The 12,407-nt window shown below is 32.6% G+C and overlaps 3 protein-coding genes and 1 non-coding gene across 4 annotated transcripts; all 4 read right to left on the reverse strand.

Moving 5' to 3' along the window:
- Positions 1-302: 302 nt before the first annotated feature.
- On the reverse strand, positions 303-4,628 carry SPT6 (chromatin-remodeling histone chaperone SPT6; the record flags this gene model as incomplete). The annotated part of the gene is made up of 1 exon (XM_041548198.1): positions 303-4,628. One exon carries the CDS (start codon positions 4,626-4,628, stop codon positions 303-305), a length of 4,326 nt encoding a protein of 1,441 aa, XP_041404132.1.
- A 580-nt stretch (positions 4,629-5,208) lies between these two features.
- CTR1 (high-affinity Cu transporter CTR1) lies at positions 5,209-6,369 on the reverse strand (the record flags this gene model as incomplete). The annotated part of the gene is made up of 1 exon (XM_041548199.1): positions 5,209-6,369. The coding sequence occupies one exon, from the start codon at positions 6,367-6,369 to the stop codon at positions 5,209-5,211; it is 1,161 nt and encodes a 386-aa protein (XP_041404133.1).
- Positions 6,370-6,993: 624 nt separating this feature from the next.
- Positions 6,994-10,722, reverse strand: AXL1 (Axl1p; the record flags this gene model as incomplete). Its single annotated transcript, XM_041548200.1, has 1 exon — positions 6,994-10,722. One exon carries the CDS (start codon positions 10,720-10,722, stop codon positions 6,994-6,996), a length of 3,729 nt encoding a protein of 1,242 aa, XP_041404134.1.
- A 777-nt stretch (positions 10,723-11,499) lies between these two features.
- Positions 11,500-11,585, reverse strand: KABA2_01S05896. Its single transcript is given in 2 exon segments — positions 11,500-11,536; positions 11,546-11,585. It is a non-coding gene; the product is annotated as a tRNA-Tyr (tRNA).
- Positions 11,586-12,407: the final 822 nt, after the last annotated feature.

Raw genomic sequence — 12,407 nt, forward strand, 5'->3', positions numbered from 1 at the left:
ATTATTATTTTATTATTATTATTATTTTCTTAAATTACAATTTAACCTGTAATGATAATACACAGATAGTAAAAACGGGTTATATGAAAGGTATACATGTGTCTATTAGGTAAGAAACCAAAGAGAGAAAAATAAGGATAGAATGGTCATCTATTCTGTACCTTCTATATTTGGAAATTGTTTCTTGAATTCTTTTTTATTTCTTTACTTTTATGGGGGTTTTGTAGGTCATGAATATAAAACAGACAATATTATTTCTTCGTTATGGCAAAAAAGGCAACTGTGCAAAACACGTAGAAGAATTATGCTCTATTTCTGTTTGATTTCAGCAATGTCTTGAAACCGTTACAAAGTTGGACAACACTTGGATAATTGTAGTTAACTAAGTAAAATCCAGTATTAGTCAATCTAACGTTCCATGTATAAAGTTTACCACTTGCATTGATCTTGAAATTAATAAAGAACCATCCTGGGTGCTCATAATTGAAACTGAAGTAATAGACAGACTTTTTAGGATTGACTTTAGAGTAATCTTCAATGAATTTGATGACTTCCTTTGATGTACCAGATTTGAATTTTTCATTTGATGTCATCTCATTCAATAATCTAACTTTATTTTGTAAATATTCGACAATTAATTGATCTAAGTCATGATATCTTTGATTTTCAACAACAAGAACTTTACCCAATGCCAACGGATTTTCTTTTTCGAATTCCTTAATGTCAATATGTTCAAATAGATCTTTGTCTAATTTCCATGTGATAGCAAGATGATCATCGCCTCGACTTGATTGCCTGATGACAAAATCACCACGGTTTTTCGATCTTAGATAATCCTCAGCCTGTTTACTATTAAATGGGAAATAATAAGGATGATTGATCACACGATGTGCCCTTTTAGCGCGAGCTCTGTCAGCGGATATTTTCCTTTCCTCCTCATTATCCTTCAATTCTTGCTGCAAGTCCCATACAGATGGATCTTTACTGTAACTGATTGGAATGTACTCGTGTTCGACATCTTCTTCCAACAGAGACACCTCAGCAGATATCTCGCTATAATCAATGAAAATAATCTTGGCAGGATACGTCTTACCAATTTCATATATCTCACCAGCAGCTCTTTGAATTTGAGCACCTATATGTCTTTGCGCATTTACAATACAATCAACACCAGAGTTTGTAATACATTTAATATCATTATGCCAGAATCTTTCAACCTTAACAGGAATGACACAACCTTTGTAAAATGTCTTTTCAGTTTCACCGGTTAAACTATGGAAAATCTCTTCACCTTGTAAAGGATGAAAATCATTTCTTAATTCCTCAAAACCATGCAGTAACTCTAATATAATTGTACTCAAATTATTCAATTTTCTTTGGCCTGTCGTCTTCTCTAATTCTTCAGCGTAAGACTCCAGATTCAAGGATTCTAATTTCGTTCTGCGATCAGGATCATCTCTTAAATATTCTATGAAGTCACTCATTGTACCTTGATCTTCTTTTTCTGCAATAGCATCTGGATCATATTCTAATGCATCCGCTGCAACTTTTGTGGCCAAATGATAATCTTCAGGATGAATTCTTGTACTATCAAGTTGATCATGTTCCAAGTCCTCATATTTTTGCCTCTTTTCGTTCCAAGATATATTTAGGAACCCAGCCGAGTTCATGAATATTGTCTTGTGTAAAATATTGTGAGTAATCAGTTGTTGACGAGCTAATAATGGCTCATTCAATCTATGTAAGGATTGCAGGAAATCAGCAGCCTTACGTTTACCAAAACCGGAAACATATTTTAATACTGAAGCATAATAATCATTATCAGTGGCCTTGTTAACATCGACACCAACTAAATTGACAATATCAACAAATGCAGATTCTAAAGCATGTACCAGAATTTCCGTAGGCAGTAATGATTGATGTGGATGGATTGCTAAGGATTTCAGTTCTTCAGGTAACAAATTGGCATATTCTAACAACGGAGAATGCATATAACGAGCAAGACCAATACAGTACTTGATCAATGGTGCCTTATTAGAAAATTCTTCTTGTGCCCTCTTAGAATTTTGGAAACGAAGGGCAGTTTCATCCTCAACATATATAACAGAAACCAAATTGCCCTTACTATCAACAATTTGTTTCCTTTGAATTATATCTTGCACTTTTTTGAAAAACTTTTCTGTCTTTGGATTTGGACCATTAATACCAATGGCATTAGGTTGACAAGTGGATATAATACTCCCTAATGTATCCTCAAATGCCTCTGGACGGGATCTGTCAAAAGGGTTATCTACAATCTTGAAGTCCTTGACAAATTCACCTTTACGATTAACAAATACACTGATGATAGCATCTGCACCAAATTTACCTTGACCACATGACAATGTTAGAATACGTGGAATTTTCGATTCTTTGACATTTGGAATGTAAGGAGCTTGGTCGAGTTTAGCCATAAATTTATGACGAACAGTAAGGGCCACTAATTTTTGACAAGTTTTGGTTAAACCTTCCTTAATTTCACTGGATATGTCAAAGAAAATTTGATTCATTGCTTCCTTGAATGCTGCTTTACGGAAGTTGTTCCATTCAGTTGCTAGCTCAGATGTATTAGTAGTTTCTAAAACAATTTGGAACAAGTGATCCGTATATTGATCTTCGGAGGACATGTGAATCTTTAAGGCCATCAAATTTAATGACTCAGCTTCTAACATCCGTAGAAACACATTTGGATCTTTACGGAAGTGTAACGGCGTTCTATTGATGGCATATTTGATATCTTCATACAAAGACCCTCTTTGAATTTCATTTTTACCCTTCTTAGTTAATACAACATCGATCAAATAGTACTTGTAGAAATCAGATCTGACTTTTTCTCGAATCTTAATATTCTTGGATAATTCTAACGAATAGTATTTTCTCACTGTTTCCACAGCCAAATTCATATTTGTTGAGAAGATTTGCAATTCAGAAGGGTTCTCTTGAATGACAGACTCGATGACTTCATATGGCTTCAAGGATTGGTGATCAACTGGAGTATTGATTTGATGCAACGAACTTAAATTTTCACCTACATTTTCAGCAGTAATACCAATTTCGCTAACCGCACGGTATAGAGGACTGTTTTTAAACTTTTCGTAACTTGAATTTTTCAAGTGTCTCTTCCCAGAATGCTCCTCGTTAACTGATATGGATTTGTTGATTTCCTGAGAATATCTAAACTCTAAGAAATCATGGATATCCTGAAGAGCATTCAATTCAGCAGTAGATGCACTATTTTGGCCTTGGAAATAATCTTCGATATCACTATCATGAATATTTAGTTCTTCGTAGAATTTTTTAACGTAATCTCTCTTACTGATAATGCTCTGGAATTCTAAATCTAATGTAATAATCTCCCATAAATCATCTTCACTTAAGACAAACCCACCACTTACTTTAGAAGAAATATAATTACGACGGTAAGCATATATAAATGGGACTTCAAGGTTATCTTGTGTGATGAATCTAATTGCATTACCAATAGATTCTCTAAATTCAGTCATATCATATTGTGCGTCGAAATTTTTGTTCAAGGCAATCTTGTCGGCAACCCATTTCTTTTCTAGTTCTTGATCCTGTTCAGATAAAGTACCATAGTTTTGGATACCTGTTCTAAGTTCTTGGAATCTCTCTGGAAGATCGGTCTTCCTTATTAACATATCTTCTTCAGTAAGTAAATTTTGTTTCAAATCTTCTAAATCATAAATATCTTGTAGATCTGCAGTCTTCTTTGTTTGTACAGGGATACCATTTTCATCTACTTCCTCCCCATCTTCACCACCGACAACATTATTTTCGTTCATCTCTTCGTTTTCAATCTCTAATGCCCAATCGTAATCGTGTCCATCACCAAAGATATCATACATTTCATCAATTTTATCAGAAGAAAGACCCGATATCTGAGTTGGAGCATTCATTCTTTGTTGTTTTTGTAATCTTCGTTCTTCTAGTCTTCTCTCTCTAGTCTCTTCATCTTCATCTGAAAATTCATCTTCTTCAATAAAATCGTCTAATTCGTCCATGATCCCAGCTTTTGGAGCAACTCCTCTGCCAACTCTTCTATCGTTATGGGATTCTTCATCCTCCTCCTCTAAGTCGGAGTCACTTCTTCTACCTCTGGATGTAGTTTCTTCATCTATATCCTCAAACATATTATCTAATTGAGATGTAGTACTAGTCTTTTGCTGTGTTTTTTCATTTTCTGAAGATTCTTCTTCTTTACCTTCTACTCTCTTTAATCTCTTAAGTTTACCGGAAGAACTAGCGGTTGTACGCTTGACACCAGCGTTTTCCATTAATAAATCAAGATCATCCTCTGATAAACGATCATCTTCATCTTCTCTGTTTCTACGTTTATGTTTTCTTCTCTTTTTAGAGATTGTACCATCTTCCTCATCCTCGTCATCAACAATGAAACCTTCTTTCACCTTTCTAGCTTCGTCCTCATCATCATCTAAATTGTCGTCTTCCTCAGAAGAATCAAAAACATCCTCCCCTTCTTCTTCACTACTCGGAGCCTTGTCATCGATATCGTTATTCATAACGTTGTCGTTGTTATCAGTAATACGAAGTTCTGTACTTTCGTCCATGGTTGGCTGAAATTATTAAAAACTTGAACAGAGTGACAAATAATTTTGTAAAATATCTATTAACAGTTCGTTTTGTTATTTTAAGAAAATATAGTCCAGAACAACCAAAGTTCAATGGTTAATATGGTTCTTTTTGTAAACAAAATCGAATTGTACTTGTTAAATATACAACGATTTTCAGTGTTTGTTTCTTTTCTTATAGTGAAGCAGTGATAGTTATAGTAAACTTGCTATAGTCTACCCTGTTTGTCCTTAACCAGTGTCCAACTTTTTCACTGTTGGCATTATTTGTTTAATTTTTTTTTCCTTTTTGATTTTTTTACTTTCGCTGGAAATCTCAATAATTTTTCAGTGACGGCACTACGACATAGTAAGTACGTACACAGTGATAACGAAGGGAGCGACAACTAGAGTAAATGTGGTACTTAACTTTAGTTACATAGAAACATATGAAAATGTACTGCTCTTTGTTTACAAATGAATTGAATATCTATATCTTATTTTTTAGCTATTTACAGATATAAAAGTATTAGGAACTGATATAGTCTTTTGAATGGGGGAAGGACAGAAGACAAAATAATTAAGCAAATTTTTCAGCAGGTAGTAAATTTGTATCCATATCGTTACTTTGTTCCTGCTGTCTTGCAGATTCAAGCATACTTCTCTCTATGCGTCTGTCTTGATCATGAATATCAGGTTCACAAACACATTTATTCTCGTTTCCCTTGTTATTTTGAGTAGATTCATTATTAGAATTTTTTTCATTATAACTTGTCACAGGGTCATTATAATCTGTTGAATCAAATGAGTTTTTTGGTTGTTTTTGTACATGTCTACCACATTTACAATTTGCAGCACCTGGACAATTCATTGCCTTTTTGATTTCACGTTGAATATTCCATCTTCTCAATGTACTAATTTTGCATCTATTGAAAAATACTTCAGATAATGTTAATCCAACAATAACGGCAAAGACATAAGTTAAAATGAATGTCATTACAACTAGCATTAGCATATAAATCAACATTGTTGAAGTGAAAATTAGTAATATCCTAACAATATCATGAAACATATCCTTCCAAGATGGTGCAAAAATCTCGAACATTAAATTAGGTAATTTTGGTAACGCTACCATTTGACCGCCTGCCTCTGTATATTCGGTCTCTGTACGTTCATCGTCGTATTCATCATCGTCGTCATCATAGTCCTCTATAGTTTTATTGCTATTTGAATTATTCTTATTAAATTTTTTAGATCTATTCCATTTCTTAAACCAATGTACTTCTAAACACCAACTAACAAAAAGGATAAATTTATAAACAAAACATGCAGCTAGGATCAATACAAAGATCCCAAATGCACCTTTCTTATCTTTTGCATATAATTTTTCGAATAAAACAGGATAATCCTTATATTTTCTTGTCAAATAAGAATTCATACCCATCTCCATACTCATACCAGAAGATGATGTGGAATTAGACATATCCATACTTGTACTGGAAGAGCCATGATTATGTGACATATCCATGGCAGAAGTTGAAGCAGATGTAACAATATACCTTGAATCCATAGTCATTGTAGACATAACCATCGATGCGGTACTGGAAATGGATGACATTACCATTGATACCATTGGACTATTACTACTACTAGGCATTGACATTGTGTGATCACTAGACATGGACATTACCATCGAGCTCATGGAGCTACCAGTAGGCATAGACATTGACATACTATCCATATTCAGATTTATAGGCTTTTACTTAATTAAAAATAAATAGTTCACTGAAACTTCCAAACTCAAATAAATATTGATTACAGTAGGTTATATCGTATTTTCACAAATACAGAAAATTAAAATATTGAAATAAATAAAAAGTAGAACAATGCACACTTATTTATATGTGTGTGTGCAAAGGAAATTAATAAAATATACTGCAATTGTGGTTTTTATGCTTGTGATGATGCAACCTTTTACATTATAATTGAAATTTATATCCTACAATAATCACCGAAATACCCTTCGAGATTGTGCTCTTTTGTTCACTTTAAAGGATCTTAGATTAATAACGCCTTTGAGGGGTGGACAGAGTTCTAACAACCAAAAGGAAACTTTACTGTGCTCTCTCAGTATATGGCGCATATTCTTCTTACTCCGACAAATTGAGCGGCTACCCCTCTCTCTCTCTCAGTTGTTTTTTGCCGCCATTTATTGTGTTGCACGTAATGTCTTTAGTGGTGAGCATTTTTGAGCAAATATTTGTTTTTCATTGAGAGTTTATTTGCTCATTTTATCTCGCTCTCTTTTTGCAGGTTGTGGCACGTGACTTGGGTGTCAGACCCCCATAACTATTATTTATTAGTATTAGATTGATGAGGTTTGTTTTCGGAAAGCATTAGGTCCAGGTAATTGCACTGGCGGAACTCTGATACGCTGAATTGTTGATGGTTCATTTGGTTGATTACATTGCTGCCGTTCTTGGTGGGTATTCTTCCCAGAGTATTCAATACATTGATGGAAAGAACGGCTACTGGCTCGTTGGATGGCCCCCAGGGGTGTCTTGATAAGCTTCTGATAACTCACAGTCTCTAATGAATTATATATTTCTTTCATGATGACTGAGCATAGTCTCAAACCTTCTTTCTTGTTGTGGAACGATGCCAGAAGTCCCTTCAATAATAAAAATGGATTACCATGAGTTTTCTCAACAATATCTTTTAATTCTTTACTTTCAATCAATAACCCTTTCATCTTAAGAAACGCGCCCAATTGTAATAATAATGCTTGTTCTCTAATTGCATCCTGTGACAGTACACTGTTAATCATGATTGAAATTTTACTTCTCTTTGCAGAATATTCAGAAGTTTTCTCCCAAATAAAATTCCTATATTCCGTTAAAGTTATTTGCTCTAGGATTTTTTGTTGAGATTCTTGCAATTCTTTAATTGAAATGACCTCACCATCAATTATTTTATTCATACATTTATTATGGTTATTCATTTCATAACTATTTAAGATATCATTAGAACCAACTCTCACATTAGGTATAATTTCATTCATTAAATTCATTGGACCACTTGTAGTTTCTCCTGATGCACCATTAGTCTCTAACATCGATGGATCATGTTTAATAATTTGAATATATTTTAAAATATATTCTTTAAAGAAAAATGAATCATTGATAGAACCTAGTACGTCTTCCTCAAAATATTCTAAATATTCTTCAATATTTTCTTCCAATGTCATTGTATTAGAACTTGACATTATAGTAATATGTATCCCGATTGTATCTGTCAATTCTCGTACACCACCCATTACTACGTATCCAACTTGTCTCTTATTTCTTAGTTCCGGTATTAATGTTAATGACATTAAATATCCACTGAAAAAGGTTAGAGCTCTAATTTTTAAATCATATCGAGATCCCATTTGAATAAAGAATGTAATCCCATTGCTTGGATCGTCACATACACCATCATGTTCTAGAACATAATTGGTACCAGGTTTCAATACAATAGTTCTTAACAGTTTATTTGTGACACGATGTGGACTGCCAGGGGAACCATTCTTAATAGAAAAATGGCCTGTAATATTTTTATCCAAATAACTATTAATTGAATCTGCCTCACTCATATCACCTTGAATAAATAACGTTAAAAAATTAGTATCACCTTTTAAAAACATTTGACAAAAGTTTAGAAATTCATCCATATCGACACCTTCCAAAGCATCAGTACGATCTTCTAATGTCCACATATGTTTCTCCAACACAATTAAAAGACCAATGCTACTGGATTTGATACAATTTTCCATTGAAGCATTTTTGTACTTATTTCTGGTGAGAATACGGCCTTTCCTAAACATTTCCCTATCCTGTTTAGAGTTGCTATTCATTTTCAATATTTTTTTGATCCCCATCGAAATATGGTTCATGACCTGGATAATCCCTGAACCAAAACCGGATATTGTAAATTTTATAGTAACTTCACCTCTATCTGATGCTGCTATCGTATAGACATATCCAATTTTAACGGCTGGATATAATCCTGGTGAAATAATTTTGAATAATAGTTGGGCTAAGATTTCTAAAAGAATTGTATTTCGGGGACTAGGCTCAATGGTCGTAGATGCCAGTTCAAAGGTGACAATAGTTTTTCTACCTAGAGGTTGGTTCAATGCCCCATCCTCTAATACCCATAATTCATACATGGAATTAAAACTAACAAGCCTCGGTAATTGTAATATTTGATTTTCCATTGTATTTGGTGTTAATGAAGAATATTTTGATCTTAAACTAGTTTCCAACAAAATTTGTCTTAAAACTGTTAAATTTCTGTGTTCTGCGACAATAAATTCATTCTCTCTTGGGTAATCGATATTTTTTTTAATTTCTGTTTCAAATTTTCCAAATAACTTAGAATAATTAATATATTTCATTTGGTATTCGAATTCATAAAATTCATCACATTTGAATTTTTTCATGAAACTATTCTTTAAACCACATTTTTGAAGATTGTTTCCAAGAACAATCACACGTACATTCGTAATGGTCATGCAACCTGTAAGGAATTTCTGAAATAAAATTGCTTGGCCCAACCACCAATTGTCCATCTCCTGACTTTTGTCATCTAGAATTTCTATATTTGAATGACCACTATTTTCACTTAATATAGAAGAACCTTTAAAAATATTTGCAATATTTAATTCCTTTAAATTTTCTAGTAAAACACTACTTATTTCAGATGTTTCTTCCATTGGTGACTTTATTTTTTTTTGATTAATAAATGAAATTATATCAATGTAATTTTGATCTCGAAGATATTTTGATAGCTTATGAAGATTTCCTTTCGTAAATTGTGGTATTATACTAGAAAATAATTCTTCAGTTATTTGATCCAAATGGCACCATCCATTATTGCTTAGGTCTAGTTCTAATACAAGCCCAATATCGTGAATTGTAAAATCAGAGACATAGGCAAAGCAACCTGTTATCCATTCTCTTTCTATAAAATACTGACAACATGATGATCTAGACTCATCACCAAACAAATCACACCATACTCTAGAAAATGTTTTGATATCTTGGTTAGGTAGTTTATTATTATTAAGGTTGATAGGAAATAAAAACCGTACAGTAAATGATTTATTTGATTTAACAAATATTATATTGCTACGTTTTGAGACACCATCATCAAATGCTGTGATATTGTTGAATCTACTATTCCATACATCTTCTAAGATGTGGAAAGTTTCAACATCTAGTTTCTTTTTAACTAAGTTTTTTTCCGCCTTTGGTTTAGAGTAAGTCCGATATCTTATTGCACTCAGAGATCTTCTTAAACTTGCTTTCTTACAAAGCATTTTTCCAAAGTTTAGGTAAGCCAACTTCGATAATGAGTTTACCGATTGTGGACCCCTTATACACAATGAAATTTTATGACTCGAAATATTCTCCCGATAATATTTAATCAATAAAGACTGTAAATCGTTTAGGTGAGTATTGGACACATTACTCAAGGAATTCATATTTCCGGTTGAGAATTGACTAAACGGATGGTTATTGTTTGCTAACAATCTTGTAGCGTGGTACAACATTTTAGATATTGATGATATATTATTTTCATGTTCACTATTGATTGAATATACCTCCTTGTTAATAATTAGGGGATTAAAAATGGGATCGTCGAAATATGATGCAAATATATCTAGAATTTTATCAAAAATCATTTCGCCATCTACTGATAATACTGGTATTTCAAAATAAAAAGTAGTTTGTTCGCCCGTAGTAAAAGCATTTTGAAAGCCGTTATATTTTGCAATAATGTCATGATAATATCCGGGAACAGGGTATTTATTTGAACCAGCTGCAAGTAGCATATGTTCAAATAAATGTGCGATACCTGGAATACCTTTCGGATCTGAATAAGAGCCTGCTGCAACCGATAAAGAGCACGATGACATCTTATCATCTGGATCAGAAATTAGTAAAGTTAATATACCATTTGGGAGAACACAAAGTTTGTGGTTTCTATTCGAATATGAAAATGGGGTAAATAATTGTGCATCGCAATTCCGCATGTCATTTAAGGGCATTGCTAACCTTTAAAGTTGAATATCTTTTAACATTATTCTTGTATTTAAGGTAATTTTTAAAAGATCTATCCATTTACAGGCAAAAGTTGATATGTCGTACCCCAGAAATATTGCTTATAATTTTATAATTATCATCGCTTGATTACTATTTTAAGCTAAGACAGCATTAATTTTTTATACCTTGTATATTACCGAATGCGGTAATATACAAAACCTCAAGGGCCAGAATAAAAAAAACCTTGAGAACAACTTGGGAATTACCGTCATTTGTTATGACGTAGTATATGTACGTTTATAGATATAATATTGAATGAGCGACACATTATGATGGTAATAGAGTCAGAATATGTGATTTAGATGTTTAATGATTATATAATCCTCGGTAATCTATATTGACTTGATAGTGTTATTTATTGAAAAGGTCGATAAAGCATTTTCTTCAAAAGACTTTCAAATATTATAATAATCAATGATTTAACTCATTTCTCGCCTATAATGTGATCACTTCCTACAATTGCAGTATTACTAACATAGAAGGATTTCTTGTTTCTGAATGGCTTAGCACAATAAGTGTATTGTATTTTGCGCTTAACAGATATCTTTTGAAATATATCTATTGCCGTAATGGAAAGTACCACATTCCTTATTATCATTTGACTCAAATTTACAAGAAAGATAGATCTAATTATAATCTGCGCAATAAGTATATACCCTGAAATCAAAATTAATAACCTCCATTGTGAAAAAAGATAAAAACTGCAAACGGTTTCAAAAAAATCTCCAGGGGGCGAGTCGAACGCCCGATCTCAAGATGTCTTGTAAAATTACAGTCTTGCGCCTTAAACCAACTTGGCTACCTAGAGATTAACAATAGTTCTTTGTTGTATTGGGATCTCGGATGGTTGAAGACAAAAATATAACAGACGGTTATATTTAATTACTATTACTATGTTGTTAACTAATTAGAACTTATTTCAATAAATCGCTGTTTCTTTGTTGAATATGTAGCGGCAGCACTAAAAAGGCTAACATTAGCTTAACCTAACTGAAGGTGAAGGTAGCTAATATAAGTAGAATTTAGAGTGTGCTACACTGTCGTATATATAATAACATATGATATATACTGCATAATGTAGTATTCGTTCCCTCTACATTGGGTTTATTGGAGCTGCATTGTCCAACGTTACTATCTACAAAAGATTAGCAGTTTAACAACAGCAACTCTGTTTAACACAGACAAACCTGGGACATTAATAGCATTTTATTGAGCTGAAGCAGACATACCGTGGTTAGACTTATATTCGTTCATTATTAAAGGTGTTAGGTATAGAGGTGAATGGTGTAGCTTAAGTTTTAATGTTAGGTAAGCAAAATATAATTGTTATATTTCTCTTATATTTGTAAGTGATTTTTTATATTGTATATAATTTATAGAACGAATAGAATCTAACTCAGAATGTAAGTTCAGAATTCTCTGTCTTTATATATTATTTATTTTCTCAAAAAACTGTTTCTCTAATTCTTTCTTAATAAAATATTACCTAATGAATTATTAAGTAAAAACCATTATTACCTAATTTTTACGTAATGAAATTATTAGGTAATAAATTACTAATTAATGGGAATGTTATTACCTAATTATTACGTAATTCTTCATTCTTATTTGGACATTTTAGATATCTCAA

This window comes from Maudiozyma barnettii (genome assembly GCF_903064755.1).
Source record: "Maudiozyma barnettii strain CLIB 1767 genome assembly, contig: KABA2_01, whole genome shotgun sequence".
Classification (NCBI taxonomy): Eukaryota; Fungi; Ascomycota; class Saccharomycetes; order Saccharomycetales; family Saccharomycetaceae; genus Maudiozyma; species Maudiozyma barnettii.